The sequence below is a fragment of the Lycorma delicatula genome, chromosome 7 (genome assembly GCF_047948215.1).
Source record: "Lycorma delicatula isolate Av1 chromosome 7, ASM4794821v1, whole genome shotgun sequence".
Lineage (NCBI taxonomy): Eukaryota > Metazoa > Arthropoda > Insecta > Hemiptera > Fulgoridae > Lycorma > Lycorma delicatula.
Genome location: NC_134461.1, coordinates 60,208,118 through 60,228,661, shown reverse-complemented (window position 1 = coordinate 60,228,661; position 20,544 = coordinate 60,208,118). Strand labels below are relative to the sequence as shown.

The window sequence follows — 20,544 nt, the reverse complement described above, 5'->3', positions numbered from 1 at the left end:
CTCAGAAGTATTATAGAAAAAGATCAGATCGTATCAGAAGTGGGAGTATAAAAGTATTTGGTTTGGCCAAATAAAATATGTTTGAATGGTAAGAATATTTTTTTAGGAAAGAAGTGGACACTGTTTATTTGCTTATTACTCAACCCAGGTATATTTTTAAACAGTAAAATTTTTAAATTTGATATAATTTTAATCCCATTTGGCACTGTTCTATTGATTGATTGTTATTCTATATATACAAACTGATTTAATTATTTATCTAGTTTAATAATCATTAGCAGCATATTTTATGTACAATTATGTAGATATAAGTAAATCTGAAAATTGAAAATCTTTAAAGTATTTGAGTTTTTTGTAGAATGATTATTTTACCAGTACTCTATGAATTCCTTTTTACTATGATCAATAAATAGCATACTGATCTATTTTATTTTGGAATGGAAACAATTTCCACAATAACTTAATTAACTTAATTTTCACAATAATTTAATAATAAAAAATTAAAATAAGAAAAATAAATGTTGCATTGAAAAACTAGAAATATTTACAAATACATGCTAAATAACCATGTTAAAAATAACTTTTACTATAAAAAAACGATAAATTTTATTAAAAATAAAAATAAATAAATCTAAACAAAAAAAAAAAATTATTTAAGAAAAATTTATTATAAAATAACGCTACTGAACGTCGCTCCTTGAGTTGGTGACTGGGCCCCTTACATTTGACACAATCAGACTGTACTGTATGTTATCAGTGGCAGAGAGGTTTTCTGCAGTAACTGACTTTGTGACACGGCTCCAGCACAAAGCCAGGGAGGATGGGACAGCGAGGGGTTGAGGTACAGCCCCCTGCGGAGCTGCTGTTCATCTGTGCTTGCTGCTTGCATGGATGGGCAGTAGTGATAAGGCACTGGGACTCTCTTATCCCTTTGTGAAAAAGGCTGATACCTGGTGTGAGTGCCCTGCACAGTTGCTCTCACTAGAGGCATTGGCATCAAGACTGAGTCCTGGCTATTGGGGTGGAGTCCAGGAACAACATAGTTGGGCTTGGATTCCCCGCCCTAGGGGTTAGAAGCACACAATGAAAAGATCTAACCAGCGGGTTCACGTGTCGGACTAGACTTATGACTGGTGGACAGGGAGGCCTGTTTGAGTAGACAACCCCCTGGTCTGTGCTTTGCTTTGTTGTGGATCCGGCCTGGGGGTGTAGGGTGAGAAAAAAAAAATGTCTCCTCTAGCTTTGATCACCTCTGGTGTGACCTCATCCACTCCAAGTGCTTTGCCATTCTTCAATGACCTTATTGCTAGTTTAACGTCTTCAGTTGTTGTTTGGTCATGGATTAATGGCATTACTGGTACATCAATTTGAGGTGGGGCTGCTAGAGATCCTTGAGGAGGATTGTAGTTTTTGAGTTCCTGGAAAAGCTTCTTCCAGCACTGTAGCCATTCATTTGATGATTGTACAAAGGATCCATCCATCTTTTGGATGTTGTCATTGGTCGATTTTGTCTTCCCACTTAACTTTCTGAGAATGTGGTACAAGTGTGGTATTCATGTTTGGGTGCGGCTTCTTCAAATTCAGCTGATCTCTCATTCTAATATGCTTCCCTTTCTTCTTACATTTTTTGTTGAACATCTTTGTTTAATTGCTGATAGTGTTCAGAGCTGGTTAACTTTGCTTGTTTCTCTTTTTCACCATCTCCAGGCCCTGATCTGAAATCCACAGCTGCATTCTGTGGCAGATGGCAGAGGGCACAAGGATTTGGCGCAATCCATGATGGCTTTAGATACCTGGTTCTGCTCATTATCAACATCATCTGTTGTTACCAGTTGTTGAAAGTAGAATTTGGAATTCCTCCCTGTGTATTGAATTCAGCAGGTGTGACCAGTTCAGTTTGGTTGGTGGTGACTTGCACCAACATAAAGAGATACATTTTTTTTTTCTATCTTTAATGTTTATTTGAAATTACCTCTGATCAAGATAACCCACCAAAACTTGTTAAGGTATATTTTAATTTCAGAAACTTTAAAGAGGATGTTTTTTGCAATTTATTTGAAAAACATATTGCAAAAAATTAAAATAAATTAAGAAAAATGAAATAAAATAAAATGAAAAAAATAAATTAAAATAAATAAATAAGAATAAATTAATATTTTTATGAAAATAAATTAGAGGACACTTTCTTTATAGATATCTTTCCCTCTTTATTTTTTAAAGTATGTTTATAAATGTAAATTACATTGTTTCATAAAGGTATCAACTTTAAAAGAAACTGCTGACTTTTCATAAAAAAAACCTTTTTTTGGTTTAATAAATTTATCATTGTTTTTATTTAATATGTTGTGAAAATGTAATGATGTGAGTACTAGTAATTTTTTTTTTTGGTTTAATTTAATTTTTTTTTTGAATGTAAACAATTAAAACATTGCAATTTGATATTCATCCAGGTAGAACATTTTTCAGACACTGTTAGTATATAATAGTAATAAGAATTTTACCAGCTAAATTAAGAATCTGTCATGAAATTTTTTGATTATTTGTATGTATGTTTATATATATATTTTACACTAGTGAATTTAGAACATAAATGAATACATAGAACATTATTTATTGATAACTCTGTAACACAGAAAAAAATATCTAAAAAATAATTATCTAATAAATAATAATAATTTATCTAAAAATTTATCTTCTCAAATTATGAACAGAAATAAGTGTAAAAGTAACTAATAATTTCCTTTTTACCTGTCCAAACCAGGTAAATGCAAGTCATAATGAATAAATAACAATGAGAAAAAAATAGAATCATAGATGGCAGACTTTGTTATTTTTCAAATGGTAAAATCCATATTGTTTGAAACTTATCAAGTGGATAATCAAAATATAATTGTTTAAAAAGAAGATTTTTTTTAAAGATATGATAGAGGATTGTACATCAACAATGTAATGTAAAATATAACAATTTTTGTCTGATGAAGGCATTGCTTTAAAACTTAAAAAAATTATTTAGTCAAAATTATAATTATAAAAATAATAGCAAAAGTAGACGTCACTATTTAGTAGATTTCTTTACATAAATTACTATAAATCATTTTTTGCAGTCTATAATGTGGGTAAATCAATAATCAGACGTTATGTTAATTTTAACTGAAATCTGATTGAATATTGAGTTAATTTTATTACCCAAAATTAAAGTTGTTTAGAAATGAGGAGAAAATAGAAATCTACCTATGTAATACAAGTAATTTGTCACTACCATTGTAAGAAATTTACATTTTTAATGTTACTGAGGGATAACATTATTTGCCAATCACCATATCTACTTATCATTCATATTTCGATTGTGGAATGGTAGCATCTCTAAATTCATTATCATCTATTCATAATTGTTGTTTGTTGTTGCCTTCTGTAGCTGCTGTATAAATGAATAAATTATTTATAAAAATAAAAAGAAAAAAAAATCAATAAAATTAACATTTAAGGGAGTTTTAACTTCATAAATAATAAATCTTGCATTGTTATTGTTGAGATTTGGCATTACTTCCCTGTGGTTGCTATTAACAGTAGGAATGTGTTTTACTTGGTGAAATCTAAATAAATGGAGAGATAAACTTTACAGTGAAAAGAGGATATGAGCAGCTTATCATAATAAACATTGTTATTATTGGACCATTAACTATTATAACCTCCATGAATCATTGAAACAGAATGCATTATAAGTAAACAAGAATGTGTTGAGCAAATGAGATCATTATTACCAGTGGAAAGGGGGGAAGGATTTTTAATATTTTTGATAAACATATTCTATACTGTTGATTACAAACCATTCTAATAAACTGGTGAAAATTTTATTGTTTTTTTTTAATTTTAATAATTATAGTTAAAAAAAATTTAAGAGGTAAAAAATTTGAACTTAGTAGTTGTTGTGACGTCGACGGCACACCCTTGTTCAACAGCGTTGCGGTATATGTTAGAGCGAGGGTGGACTGTATGTGTTCATAGGTGATGAATGAAGACAACACCTTGTTGATTACTGAAGGATTGATTAATTATACGCCGTCTAGCGGTTTAAAATAAATTTGTACATAACACTTGTAACTTATAACTTAACTTTAAAAACAGCAAACATATGCTAAATAAAACTTAAAGTAATGTTCATCTGAACAAGAATTGAGAGAGTCCATCTGGACATGATCACCTTGGGTCAAGTATGAGTGCAGACTGGTTTAGAAGATGCTACCTACAGTGCTCGAGGGAGCAACTTGTGACATAGAGTGGCATGATGGTCTGGTAACCATAGTTTGCTGTAGGCACCCTAGCCACCGCTAGGTTTCAACACCCAACAGCAAGAGGAGGTGAAAACGTAACAGTAGTTTTTATTTTGATGGACCGTGATATAATATTTTACTTTAAATACCAGCTTAGTGTTTTATACACATAAAAATGTAATCAGACACATCTGTGGATGAATACTATCTCAGAAAGAAAGAAGTGAAAGAAACATATAACAAGTTCTGTTTCAAATTAAGCAGAATAATTAATAATAGATTCTAAGAGAAGAAGGTGAGATTGGACATATACCTGCCTGTGGGCATATACCATATTGAATGTGATTAACTAGATGAATAAACACACATATTGTTCATGGCATATTTAACATTATAAATAAACATGCACACATGTGTGTGTACTCATGTTCTTACAAGTATGGTGCTCTAGCATATATCTGAGACTGTGTTATATTGTGGGTTTGACAGAAAAGTTAATTCAATGTTTAATATTAGATCTCAATTATTTGTGTCGCTGTTTGAAAATTAAACTCTTTGATAGTGCTTTTGTACTGGATTTTATTTTACAGTTCAGCCTTTGCTACACACTCAGCCATAGTGAACAGTAAACAATGTATAATGTTAATTACTTTATTTATTTGTGTCATTTTAAGACCAAAATGGATTGATAATTTGATGATGGAATAAATTTTCCCAAATACATTTATATATATATATATATATATATATATATATATATACTATTAAAAATAAAAACAAAAAAAAGTTAGTAAATTTAATTAATTTATGAATATAGACTCACCTATAATCTGTCTCGTCTCCTAATTGAACTACTGTAAAAGGTGTTTGGCCTTCTCCTTTTGCAAATCCATCATGGGCTTTAAGTACTTCCTGCAGCCTTAACAAACCAACACCATCTTTATAAACAACTGTAAATGATTTCCAGTCCATATCTTGAATGACAGCCATAAATGCCTGTAAACAGTATTGATTTTTTTAAACAATTTTTTGTTATAAATTACAAATTATAGAAACATATTATTTTTTTAATATGGAGTTATATAGAGTTCTCAATTTAACATTATGATTAATTGTTATTTGATTTGTTTTTTCCATGGTCAGGCTGATCATTCTTGAACCTCAATTCAGTCGAATTCAAACATTCAAGTTCACATTTGATTAGTGCAGTATTCAAATCTAAGTTAAAAAATTATGTATTTTTATTGAGCTTTCAACTAATATCCTGTAAAATCATACAAAAAATAATAATTGCGTCCTGCAACTATGAGATTGTGTAAATCTTTAAATGTATCTCTGTAACCATTTATTTGATAAGTTATGCGTTCTTTTTGTACCTTAAAATATTTTTTGCCCTTCTGGCCAATGACAAGGTCAACAATACATTCAAATAACCATACTCTCCCATATAAGCTAAATTATATTATTTATTTTAATTTTTTTTCTATTATTTACTAAAAATAGTTCTGATGAATTTTCAGTTAACACCAAAATAATATTATACTGCTTTTCAGGAAAACTTAATTTTTGTTGTATGTAGTGTAGTTAAATTGATTAGTTCGTAATTTGGAGTTATGATATAAAATGAGTTTCATTTCTATGTGATCTGAGATAAAAATACTGGTAAAATGTTTAGTTCAATTTTTGAAAATCCTAGATAAATTGTTATACATAAAAATAAATTCAGTTTCCATAAAATGAGGTTTCCTAAGTCTGGTTATTATGCATTTGCCTAACAAAGACTAGAACAAGATTCCAGAATATCAGTACTGAAGCTGATGATTTGTTTTATTAGACTCTTTTCAAATATTACTTATGTGTGAGATATAATTAATTTATTCATATAAATAAAATAATTGGTATTTTTTGAATGATGTAGTACGTAACAGTATGTTTTATTTAGTGTAATATGATAATCTCTCTCTCTCTCTCTCTGTGTGTGTGTGTGTGTGTTTATTTGTTTGTTTAACTTTATTAAACATTCTTCCTTTGTTGAAATATCCAATATTCAGAATAATGAAACCACAATAATGCACACATTGTTTGCTTAACCAATATTATCTTAAATATTCTTCGACTAATATTAAAAACAAATATTAAAGATTTATTATTAAAAAAATTATATTATATAAAAGTGTTGATATTAAAAACTATCCTCTACACACATAGTAGCTAATAGAATAGTGGGAGGTTATAAAATGTACTACACTAGTTATTCTGACAGTATTATCAAATTAAGTAAACCATTACACTCATAACTGGTTTAATAGTACATACATTTTTTTTAATATTTGTAATTGTATACAGTTTTCTGGATGTTGTACTTCAGAATTATTATTAATCAAAAAACCATTAAATAACTCACTACATAATTGATTCTATATCTATTTTTAATTAGCAGTACTGCTAATTTGATAATTTACAGTTATCTTTTGCAATTTTAATATTTTTATTAAGAAAAAATATCTTTTTTCTTGTTTAACCTCTGGGATCACTGTTAGGTATTGCTTCAGAAGATGAGATGAATGATTTGTAGTGTGTGTGAAAAATGCCATGCCTGACTGGGATTCGAACCCGGACCTCTGGATGAAAGGCTGAGACGCTACCACTTGTGCCACGGAGGCTGGCAACTTTTGCAAATCTATGAACACCCAAATCTGATTGTAAATGATTTGTTTTTTCTTCCTTTCTCAATATAAATTTGACCACTTTGACCACAGATGATTCTATAAGTACAAATTTATGATAATAAACATTTTTATGGTTTTTTTATTAATATTGTTTTGTTTGAAATTTTTTTATGTAGTTAAGCCACAATTTTTTATTAGGTTTAAAGGCTAAAAATATATTATTCCTAATATTATATAAACAATTTTTAGATATTTAAAAAAAAAAAATTATGTTAGGATATCTATGGCTGATTTGAATAAAATATATTAATTATTAATAAGTAAATTCTTATTAAGAAAAGTAAATACTGACTTGGTTACATATTTTCTTAAAAGTATGTGAATAAACATTAACTGTTACAAGAAATTACTGATAAGTCAAAAGCATTTGTGTGTAGTGTATTTAGAGTATAATAAATATTTTTACTTAATTTTAAGTAATTGTTTACAGCATGTGCAATATTTCAATGAAAACGAGTACTTTGATAAAACAATGGCTATACATATTTAAAAATATTAATACTTCTTCATCATAACTATATCCCCATCACTGAAACATATTCAAATTTTTTCATAATTTGGGATTGCCAACATGTCAACTGAAGTTTGAGAAACATATTTTACTACTCAGGGTGCTGATGATAAAATAAGTTTGTTAAATATCTGAAAAACAATATGATTGTTCTGAATAAGTCACAAGTAGCTTAATTAGATATAATTAAAAAAAAACTTGATTAAATATTTAAAAAAATCTAAACAGTCCACAAGAAAGTAAACCACACAGGATAAGATTTAGAAAAAATGCTAAACAGCATGAAGAATGAAATTAAAAAAAAATAAAATAAAATAAAAATAAAAACAGTAAGCATGACTATAAATGATCAATCCCTATAATTCATTGGATTTTGAATGTCTATAAATGTAGCAATGATGTGAAAAGTAACAGAATTTGAAAAGAAAAATGTAATGTAATAAAGTATTACAGTAAGTATTATAAGTATTACAAGTATTATAGTGAAAAGAAAATTTGTTTAAAGTTGGCCTGCAGCTATTTTAAAAATGAACTTGTTATCTTTTATTAATGCTCTTTTAAGTATGATACTTAAGTATGACACTGTTTCAGATCAGTGTCCGTGCAATTTTCAGTAAATACTGATAAATAAGAGAAACAGTGAATAAGGTACAAGTTTTCTACTTGCTGATATTTTATTAATCTCATTTCAAGGAAATTCTTAAAAGATAAGTAAAAATAATAACTGATTTTTATTCATATCATCTATGTGTATTAAAAAAACCATTGCTCAGTTCTGTGCAAGAAGACCGAATTTTATTTCTTTTATATTGTATGTATTTTTTATATAGTTTTTGCGCATGAAATATAATAAACATAAATAAAATGAGTAAAATAAAAGTGGTATAATTTTTTAATATATTTAATATTAAAATGTAATTTCTCTTTGTAAGAAAATTAAATTATTACAACCATAATTTGATGAAAAATTTAAAAATAACTACTAGACTACACACAAGCATCAAGTTTAAACTCACTGCATAAGCGCATATGAAAACTACACTAAACAATAGACAACATAACCTTTATCTGTTGTTGACCTTAAATTGAGCGTAACTGAAGAATGAATCTACCAATCTTCATTAAATTTTCAGATGCATGACTTAATATAACACTACTACCACATATTTCAATTTTAATGAAATTAATCTAGTAGTTTTGAATTTTTTGAGCCACAAATTTTATACATAGGCTTGTATAAACATGTATTTAAGTAATGGTATTTTCCAAAAAGAAAATTCAATTTCACCCCACAATTCCACTGTATGACCAAAAGTAAGACAGTACTTTTCTTTGAAAAGTTGGTGAGAAAATAATGGAAGTTATAATGACACTATTATTTTTTTATCTAAAGTTGTTAGGTTATTACATTAATGATATAAAAACTTTGCCATGATCCTGTGGGGGGTGCTTGAGAGCTCTGGGAGGACAGGGCTGCGGGTGAATGTTTGGGGGTCTCCCAAACCTGTCGGGGTCGCCTGGATGTGGTGAAACCATGGTCACTGAGGCCCGGTGCAGGAAGGTAAGCTCCCTCTTTCTGAAGTACTGCCACATAGCAGTTTATAGAAATGAGAAGGACTATCAGAGGTGGAGGTTTAGTCGGTTAGGGCGCAGGCATACATATGCACTCAATAACATCTTGTGGAACCTGTTAGCAAGTCTAACACTTTCATTATCATTCATTATCATCCATCAGCATCTATTTTAGTGCTAATAAATAAACGATCCTATTTATATTACTGATGCAATTTATAACATAAACTATTCTGGGTGGCTATGGTTATTTAATTTGTTTTTTATAATCTTGTGTTTATATTACAGTTTTGCTTATCATGTTGATATAAATTTACATTAAATATTAATTTTATATTATACTAGATTGTGAAAACTGTTTTGTATTTTAACATTAGTAGTAAAGGTTATAAATTTTATAATTATAATTATGTAAGTGTATATTATTATCTCGAAACTAATCCTTTTATTTTTGTAAGTTTCAACAGTAAAACATACATTTTTATAATAGAAATTGTATTGTTTAGCATGATTATGTGTCCATTTATATACTGGGTGATATGTAACTATGGAAACAGCTTCATACTGCATATCTGAGAGGGATTTGGAGGCAGAAAGAAATGGGGTTCTACATAGTTAAACAAATTTTCATTATGGTGGGTTTTTAACTTTTGTCTGCCATCTTGGATCCGCCGTATTGAATGAAACTTAATTTTTTAAATTGAAAGGTGGACATATGAGACATTATTTCGATTTAAAATTTTACAAGAAAAACAACTGTGAAAACCGTTTTTCTGTTAATGCCTTCGTTATTGAATTATAAGCATTCAAGTTGCAGTGACCGAAAAAGTCGTGACCGAAAAAGACAATAAAACGAGGTAAAATGCGCTCCATGAACAATTTTATTGCATTTCACATTCATAATGCATACAATAATGAACTTTAAACAGTGTTATAGTATTGATAATAATTAATAATTAACAACACAACAACAAATTAAACGGCTGATATTATTTACTTTAAATAATACAATATTTACTTTAAATAAATTTTTTCGATCGAAAATTAGTAATGAAATAAATTTTGAACTCTTATTGGAGTTACACAAGAAATAAAAATAGCCGCTGGTAGCACCACAAAATCATTTTATTGAGATTATTAGTCGGTCACTACCGAATGAAGTACACTGCGACAATGTTCAATTTTGACCTACACAATGCAAAGTCTTGACACTAGCAACAATGACCATAACCTACACACATGCACGCACACACACACACTCCAAGAACACAACAATACCATTCTACAATTAATGTTCAAAATTTTTCCCCTCTACAGCTTGGCAGTAGCTAACCTCAAGTAATATCCGTTTACCGCTTGTATCATGTCTTGTGGTACACGAGCTGATTCATCAATTATTCTACTTTTCAATTCGTCAATGCCTGCAAGTTTTGTTTTGTAAACATTACAAAATTTTTCAGATACCCCAAAAAAAAGTAATCCGGAGAAGACATCCGGAGTGGGTACCTGGTCGGCCATTCTATGGCTCCTCTACAATATATCTAGCGATTTAGGAATTATTCATTTAAAATTTGCGTTGTCCTTAGATAATAATGAGGTGGTGCCCCAACTTGCTGAAACTATACGTTGATATCTAATTCTTACCCAACATTTTCCTGGATATTTCTCTTATAGTCAAGTTGTCGGCTAACAAGTTGCTGAAAGCATCTCCTCTAAGATTGACACAACAAAAGGGCCTGCAATATAATGACCAATGATTCCCGTCCAAAGGTTCACTTTCTGAGGGTGCTATGTATAAGCTTTCAACCTCGATCTGGGATTATTATTGCTCCAATATCGACAGTTTTGCTTATTTAACATAAAAGTCGGTGGTTGCTCTTTGTTTTAGAATTATTTTATTTTGTTCATTTGGACCTTTCCTTTTTTTCAGTAAATTTTTTTTTCATCTGTAAATACGTATCGTTGAATTATAAAAATTTGCCTCTACACTGTGTATCTAATTTTCGCATTATATCACAATACTTAACTCGGCGGTCAGAATTATCTTTCTTGCACCAGGTTTGGCTTATAAGGGCGAAATTTGTTTGTTTTAAAAATTTGTTGAACTGAAAAATAACTGATGTCATGGAGGTGCGGGGCCTGAACTGAACGCTGTGGTATGTGATCAGTTTGAGGGCGAGAAGATGTCCTCCGTTAAAGCCACTACTGGCTAGGAGCGGAGGTGGTGGTGTAGCGACCGGACACGCTACGGGGCGGGATCTTCTCCCCTCGGGGGAGAATCGAGATGATGTCATGGAGGACAGCAGCTTTCTGAATCGATGAATGAGTGTCTTTAACAAAGGTCTGCAATACATCTAATGGCTTTCAGTCGTGACAGTTCTAGGTCTACCGGTGCAAGCACTATTCTTTATAGTACTGGTTTCTTCAAATCACTGTACTGTCTTGATCACGGTCGATTTACTTACTGGTTTTCTGTTTGCAGATCTGTTATTATATAAATCATACCTGTTTTAAAAGCCGAACTCTGTCACTATACCCGTACATCATCAGCAGAGTTAATCTTTCGGTTTCACTTAAAAAAGGCATTGGTTTTTGAAGATTTAATAAAACTAAATAAATGATCGAGGAAGTAACAATAAAATTTTTACCAAAAAAAAAAATTGAACCGCTATAGCTTAATTTTTTCTTCCATAATCAAATTTTATCATTACAAGTATGCTGAACTAAAATAGTGAAATGAGGAGTTCATTAGCTGCATTGTTTCAACGTACTACAAACTATATTGTTATAAATGAACAGCTGATAAGTAACAAATATCAGCTGATATTAACAGTGGAAGTTAACTTTTATTTAGAAAATAACATCAATTGATATTCGTTTAATTTGTTGCGTTGTTAATTATTAGTTATTGTTTATTATTAGCACTGTTTAAAGTTTTTTATTATATGTATTATGAATGTAAAGTGAAATAAAATTGTTCATGCAGTACATTTTACCTCGTTTTATTGTTAACATGATTTTTTCGTCATTGTGAATGTAAATCGATAACGAGACATTAACGAAGGAAAAACGGGTTTTCTTATAAAATTTTAAATTAAAATCATGTGTTATATATCCACTTTCCTATTTAAAAAAAAAGTTTGAATCAATACGCCGGATCTAGGATGGCGGATAAAAATTAAAAACCTACCATAATGCAGATTTTTTAAAATTATGTAGAACCCGTTCTTTCTGCTACCAAATACCTCTCACATATGCAGTATAAAGCTGTTTCCATACTTAAATATCACCAGTAATTCATGATACACAAAGTACAATTTTTTAAGTCCAAAATTAAAAATTTAGTGCAACAAGTTCAGTCAACATTTCAGTTATTATTTTTAGACCATATTTTAATCATTTTATTTTGGTATGTAAGAGTTTTCTTCTATATATGATATTTTTAGATGTAAAGTTGATCTTTTAAGTTTCAAAATTTCTTTCCCAAATAGCTAATGAACTGTAAAACCATCAGTAAATATATTACATTATACTGGATTTCACTAAATCAGAAAATTTCATCTTTATCAGTATTCATATCGATAGATATTACAGGAAAAATAATATAGATTAAATACAAAATGATTATTATTGTTTGTTACATTATTAAAAAAAATAAATACGAGTACATATGTATTTTTGCAGGTCATATGAAAACGATTATTTCCATTTCATTAAAACAAATAAATCTAGTAACGTAATGGACAATTATTATTTTATAATTACTTATAGTAATAAATAAATAATAATTTACAATCTAAATAAATAATTCAATATTATATTTATGTATTAACTAAATTTCTTAATGAAAAGAACTGAATTTCAAATCGATGACATATTTTCAAGCATTTCTATACAAAATCATTGATTACATTTTACACTGTTAATTTTAAAAGAGTTGACAGAGCGTAAAATTAATTAAAAGTATTAGTCCTACTTTTGAAACGGATTTCGTATCGCTTTTAGTAATTAACATATTCTTTTTATTTATGTAAATAAAGTACATTAATTACAAAGGAGGTACCAGCTAGAAGTAAAATGAAATAGCGAGCGACGGATTTAATTCATTTGCTTTGCTTTTTTTAAAAAAAAGAAAAAAAAAGAAGGTAGGCTTTTTTTCTTAGATTAAAAACGTACTAATTTTTAACTAAACAATTTTAAAATCTAAGCACATTAAAGCACAGACGTATAAGTAAATTTATAACAAAAAAAAGCAAACAACTTAAAAATTTTATAATAAAATAATTTCTTTTAATGGTTGGGTTTATGATATCATGAATATAAATAAATACGAAAATAAAAATGTTAAAATATCTTCCTGTAAAACAATTTCTATGACCTTTTATTGGCCTATTCATTATAAGTTATACGGCAAAAAGTTATTCACAAAAGTAACATGATTAAATTCCTAGGTTGAAGTACCTATTTATAAACAACAAAGCTAAATAAATAATACAGTACTTTAAAAGTAATATTTAGAATTAAAAGGCAGATAAATGATACGAAAGAAAATAATGATGAATTTATACATTTATTTCTACCTGCCAGTTTATATAGTAATTATCCATAAATCGTGATGACTGTTAATGACAGAAAATATAGACAGCCCAGTTGGTTATTTTTGCGGTCATCCTTCCTTTCTTCTTTCTGAAGAAACATTATATTAATTATTTTTTAGACATCTTTAATACTTTTTGAAAAAATAGAAATAAAAACCATTCCGGATTTTTGTTTTCAAGGAATGCCTCCTTAAAAGTTTGGAAAGCAAACCGGAAGGCGCAAGGACAATTAATAAGAGTAACTGATTTTTTTAAGTTTGTGGACCTGTTTTATAATTATTAGCATCACGAGTAAAAAAATAAATAAATAAATAAAAAATAGTATATTATTATTATATTAAATAATAGAAAAGAATTGTTATAATAAATAAAAATTATTATAATATACAGTATATTATTATTATATTAAATAATATAATGAATAATAAATTGTTATTATAATATTAATTTAATAAATATCATAATTTATATATCAATATTTCTTATATCTCGGGTTAAATTTATGGGAGTCGGCTGACTGGGGGAACCCAGGTAGGATCTATGATCCGGGACTCGCCCAACCGTCTCTTCGCCCGCACCGTGTGACATGACTAGCGTAAATATAGGCTTATGGAAACAACAACTTCCGTGGCAAAGGATCCACGTAAAAACCCTCGTCCTGGAGAGCCTCTTTCTTCGGAAGCGAAGAGGAGGAAGAGTGTCGAGTTTAGTGACAAAAAAGAGTTGATAATTATAGAAAAGAGAAATCGAACGAAGCTTCGACCTAAGAATGGAGGACCTATTCCCAAATTTCTAAATATAAAAAAAAAAGGAAGGTGATTTTTCTAAGATCAGCCCCTTTGTGGTAGCTCGAGGCATCACGGAAGCTGCTGGAGGATTGGTTAAAGACACAAGAAAGACTGCAGCGGGATTATTTGTTGAGGTCGTTAACGACATAAGTCGTCACGGTTAATGAAAGCTAAGAAGATTGAACTTATCGACGTCGAGGTTGTGCTACACAGTACAATAAACACCTCTAAAGGAGTAGCTGTGTACAGAGATTTGCTTAACTTCACCGAAGATGAAATTATAGATGAACACTCAACGAAACGAAGTCTTACCTTCCGCGTTGCATGTGCTAACGTTCAATAAACTTTCATGTACGGAGAAAATAAAGCCAGGATTTCATAGTCTAAATGTGCGCCCGTTCATCCCAAAACCATTGCGATGCTTCGGATGACAAAGATTCGGATACATTGAAGCGAGATGCACTAGGAAACATTTTTGTACATGCGGAAAACTGTTGCACCCGGATGATCCGTGCAGGGACCAGCTAACATGTGATAACTGTAATAGACAACATAGTGCAAAATTAAGAAATTTTCCTAAATATAAGGAGGAAATTGCGATGCAGGTGGTAAAATCATTGAGAAGGTCAGTTATTTTAAAGCAAGAAAAATCGTGCATAGCAGAACATCAAAGACCACGTCTTATGACAGGTGGCTGCTGCTCCTGCAGTCACATTTAAAACAGAGGATGTGGTGACAGAAATGGGGCCAGCCTTAGCAATCTTAGTGGAAAGAATAATTAATCAAAAACTGAAGAACCGAACAACTAGTGACAACAGTTCAAATTCGTCGAAAATAAAAGCAGACCTGCCAAAACAAAAGTGTTCTACTCCACCGAAGAATAACCTTTCGACTAATTCAAAAGCAAACAAAATTCAAACGTAAGTACAGAAAGAACTTAAAGCTAAAGATCAGATTGAAAATATTCCAACTCCGGGACCTGCGAAACCGGAAATAATGATTTTTGAAAAGGTATATTTGGGAGTAACAAAAATGGAACCTCCAAAATGACGGAGGCCTTCAGCTGAGCGAGCGAGACAATCGGCCGCCCCACACGTTCTTGCTGTGAGTACATCGCTGTGACGTACTTCTGACTGCGCCAAAGGAGCTGGTGTCATCCGATGCCGGAAGCAGGAGATCCTCCAAGACTTTCGGCGGAGGACCTGAAGACTCCATCTCTGAGAACTCAGATACCATTGATTTTGATGGAGACCTTTAGGAAGATGGAAAAAAGAAAGAAAAAAAGAATAGCCAAAAGAGAAACCAAGGTGGTAGAATTGAAAAAGAGATAGATCATATGTATTAATGAAGAACTTTATAATCAAAATGTGTTTTTAATTTTTTATTAATATGACGATTTTGATATGTATTTCTTGGTGTTTTATTATGTCAAATTTTCTTTAATAGACTTTTTAAATATGTGGTTTAATTTTAATCACGAGAAGTTTTGTTTTGACAGTTTTGACCAAATTTCAGAAGATGGGTAGAATGATTTTAAAATAACAAGAGACTTTATACCCTTGTTATTTTGTGTTTTCGGGGTTTCATTAACCATTGACGAGTCTATCTTTAGATGATTTCTTGATAAGGCTAGTCTTTGATTATGTCACTTGTGTTCATTTCAGGGGAGGAAAGATATTTTTCTATTTATTTTTTTTAAATTTTTTGATGTGGAAGGGGCTAATGACCATAGCAGTCGATTGCCCTAAAACTTAAAAAAAAAAAAAAAAAATGAAAATAATAATATCATCAGTTTACAAATGTATATAAAATAATTCTTGAAAAATTTTCAATTAATTTTTATGGTAGTATAACAAGGCCAGTATAACAGACCTGATTAACAGATTCCTTCCAATTAAGAAGAAAGTATGAGAAAATAAAAATGAAAGGAATCCTGAAGAGATCCTTTCTAAGGATAACAAGTCCGTTTAACAACCGTTCTTTGTAATACTGTCAATGGCTGTTGTTCAATGAGAAAGGTTACCGGACCAGAGTAGGAATTTATGGGAAAATCTAAGAACGCGGACGATAAGTCTCACGCTTCAATAGTTAAGAAATGTGGCTGGTCTGTAAGGCAGGTTATATAAGACTGCTCAGAACAGGAGGAAAGTCAGTATGAAGCAAGTATAAGCGAGCGCTACGAGGTGTGTTTGACGCGATGAAAGGGAAGTCACAAGCATTCCAGTGTAAACAGAGATGAATACAGGAAGTTGTTCGGTGAATTACTGATAAGACAATAAGTGAAATTGATAAAGTATTAAATTCATTATTAAACTGTAAGGGTAGTTATATTTTTAACAGGAAATGTATTTGTTAGGCGAAAGGAATTAAATCTAAGGTATTTGAAGTGAATGAAATGGTTTGAACATTTGACTGGACTAATTTTCTGCGATTATTAATAAAATACTAACTGTTAAAGATTTTAATATTAGCGGTCATTATAATGTCTTTAACTGGACTGTATTCTGGTTTTTATGATTTAATTACCTTTCAAAGAAATCCTGTTCTTATTTGAAATTCTGTTTTGTATGTAATTTATTATTATTATTACTGTAATTATTATTACTGATTTGTTTTACTTTCTATGCTCTTTAACTAATAAATTGTAATTATATAAACATTTGTACAGGGTCATTCACGGGAACCGGATGTTTTTGAAGTGGGTTGTACTCGGGTGTTCGTGGTGGGAGGGGCCCGGTGTCTGACGTTTCCTTTGTTCATAGCATTTACATTTTAGTCGTTGAGATGGAGCTGTAGACGCTAGACCAACGCCTGTACGCGTATGACAGTTTTGTGCGAAATTACGAATCCGTAACTGCTGTTCAGCGACATTTCCGCCGTCAGTCTAATATCCATCGTAATGCAAGTGTCCCTTCTCGTAACACAATATTGCGATGGGTAAACAACCTTAGAACAAGCAGTTCAATATTGAAGAAAAAACCACCGGGTCCCCGACGAATTGCTAACACTCAGGAGAACATCGAACGAGTAAGGGAAGCCATTGTCAGAAGCCCACGGCGCTCTATTCAGAGGCATTCAGCAGCGCTTCAAATGAGAACAAGTACGGTAAGACGAATTCTGCATACAGACCTGCATTTCCATCCTTACAAGATAGCTGTCGTGTAGCAGTTAAACGGGCAAGATTTCACGCAGCGATTACAATTTTGTCGACAAATGCTTGCCATTTTTGAAGAAAATGAAAATTTGTCATCGTTAATGAGTGACGAAGCCCATTTTCATCTGAATGGCTTCGTCAACAAACAGAATTGCCGGTATCGGGCAGAAAGAAACCCACATCAGCTTCACGAGAGACTACTTCATAGCCCAAAGGTGACTGTCTGGTGTGCAATAGGAAAGGTCGGTGTTATTAGAATATATTTTTTTGAAGAAAATGACGCTGCCGTAACTGTAACAGCTGATCGTTACATTGCGATGTTGATTACGTTTTTCACCCTGAGTTACGAAACTGGGGAGTCGATTTTCAAAATGTGTTATTCCAGCAGGATAGAGCTACAGCGCACACAGCGAGGGCAACGATGGCTGTTCTCCGTAACTTGTTTCCGGGACGGATCGTTTCCAGATTCGGCGACATTCTTGGGCCCCCTCGGTCCCCTGACTTGAGTAGTTCCGATTTTTTTCTGTGGGGGTTTCTGAAATCGCGTGTGTACGGCAATAAACCGCGTACATTGGAGGACCTAAAGATCGTAATTCGTCATCACGTCACCCAGATTGATGTAGACATGCTGCAAAGAATTGAGGCCAGTTACCGTGAAAGGCTACAACAATGTATTGCCCAAAATGGACATTACTTGCCGGACATAATTTTTCGTTCATGAGTAAGTAACAAATGCTTTGATTTAACAAGTGTTTCAGTACCAATAAAACTTTTTGAAAGTAAATATTCAATTTTTTATGATTATTTAAAAAACATCCGGTTTCCGTGAATGACCCTGTATTTGTTAGTCTCTCAATATCCTAGCCGCGAACACGCGACAATATGATTCCTGTTGATCGTGAAACGTTGATGAATTTTCTAGTTTAGTTGCTTTCCATTTTCTTTATTACTTAAAATGCAAGAATAATGAGATGAAAAAATTATATTTTTTTGTAGATACTTTAAAAAATCAATAAAAAAATCCACAATTTTCATATTTAAAAAAAAATTAAGTTTAATTAAATTTAAAAAAATCAAATTAAAAAAATCCTTGTAACAGGAAGTCAGCGACCAGTGTGGAGGTACAGGATGATTTACGAAGAATGTAACAAACTTTTAGGACATATTTCGCTGATGAAAATAAAGAAGAAAGTTCATATAAATATAGATTTGGAAACGCTTCGTTCGTTCGTGTCAGCTGGAGAAAGATTTTGTCCTGATTTCTACGCCTTCGGTAAAATTAAGCCATTCTGTAATCCTGGAACCTAAATTAATGGATAAATTTAATAGTTTTATATAAAATTTAATATGAAAAATTGAAAAAAAGAGAAAGAACTGTATTTTTTTGTTTATTTCGAGAAATCTGAAGTAAAACCTCAGATATCCGGCCTTCGTGGCGAGAGTGGTAGCGTCTCGGTCTTTCATCGGAGGTCCTGGGTTCGAATCCCGGTCAGGTACGGCATTTTTCATACGCTACATTTCCATTTCCCACGCACAAGCTTCAAGCTTATGTGGCGATATCATCAAGCAAAAAAAAAAAAAAAACACAAATGATAGGGGTCAAAAATACACTGTCAAAAATTTGACATACACTGTTAAATATGTAATAAATACATAAAATTTTTAAATAAAAATATTACAGAATTTGATTCTGAGTAAAATGGTATGAATAAAGTCCATAGAAATAAATTCTCATGCAAGAATTTTGAAGTATATTAGAAACAAAACATATCAAAATGTGGCCAGATATTAAAGGAAACACAATTTTAAATATTACAAACCAAAATAATTAAAACCGTAAAATTTGTCACTTAATTTGGGTCCTAAGAATTACAGTATGGCTTAATTTTACCGATGGCGCAGAAATCTTTCGCTAGCTGGTACTCGCTGACAAAAACTTTTCCAAGCTTGTGTTTATATAAAATGTTTTCTTCATTTTCACCAATATAACATGACCTGAAAATTTACATACTTCGAAAACTGCTCTGTATAATTTTACTGCTATTTTCTAACATCACTAAAAAAATTCGCGGATTAATAAAGTACATTATGTACTAGTAAAGTTTTAAGGAGTATATTGATATCTGTGTTATGGTTAGAAATAAAGCAATTCCAGCTAATAGACTATTCAGATCTGTTAGTTGTTTTTCGTGTGTCCTGCTCGTTTCCTGCTTATTAAAAAACAAATTATTAAAAAAAATATAATATTTATTATAATAAAATAAATAAATCATTATAAAAAAATAATAAATATTTGATTCATTTATTTTTTTTTGAATCAGTTTTATTCGATAAAAACTAATGGAAAATAGTAAAATACATAGAATTTTCTTAATTTTAATGAAAATAAAAGAGATTAAAATCTTTAAAACTAATTTTATACAATAATGTTAAAAATAAGATTAAAATATATGCTAATAATTAAAAAATGCAATTATTAATCTTAACAAAATTTTGATTAATCGAATCTCCACAGATAAAATTTAGGTTAATCGATCTGTTAATGATTTTTAAAATTTGTTATTATTAAAATACATCATATTTTATGTCACTTACTTCAATTAATTTCTATTACAAAAATTAATGATAATAGATTCTACTATTTATAAAACCGTAGTAACGTCCTTCTCAGGTAGATGCAACGTTGGTAATCGAGTAGATAGAATTCCGATTAATGGTAATATTGCCAGTATTTATATTGCTTACAAAACGTGTAAGCGATTCTTCCCATCAAATTATTTAAAATACGATTAATTGATTCCTTTTATGGAAATAATATTATTCTGTCGATGAAATTTTAAATAATATTAATTAAAAAAAAGAAAAAAACACGATTTATTTGTATTCCATTCAAAGTGTATATAAATGCGTGGTCAAGGTGA

General features: G+C 30.6%; 1 protein-coding gene across 4 annotated transcripts in view; it reads right to left on the bottom strand.

The window, feature by feature from the left end:
* Nucleotides 1-20,544, bottom strand: part of LOC142328269 (glutamate receptor ionotropic, kainate 2-like) — a 151,938-nt gene that overhangs the window by 68,664 nt on the left and 62,730 nt on the right. For all 4 annotated transcript variants that reach the window (XM_075371959.1, XM_075371961.1, XM_075371962.1 and 1 more), the window contains exon 4: nt 5,095-5,267. In XM_075371959.1, the coding sequence (XP_075228074.1) occupies nt 5,095-5,267 (173 nt within the window). The remainder of the gene's footprint in view (nt 1-5,094; nt 5,268-20,544) is intronic.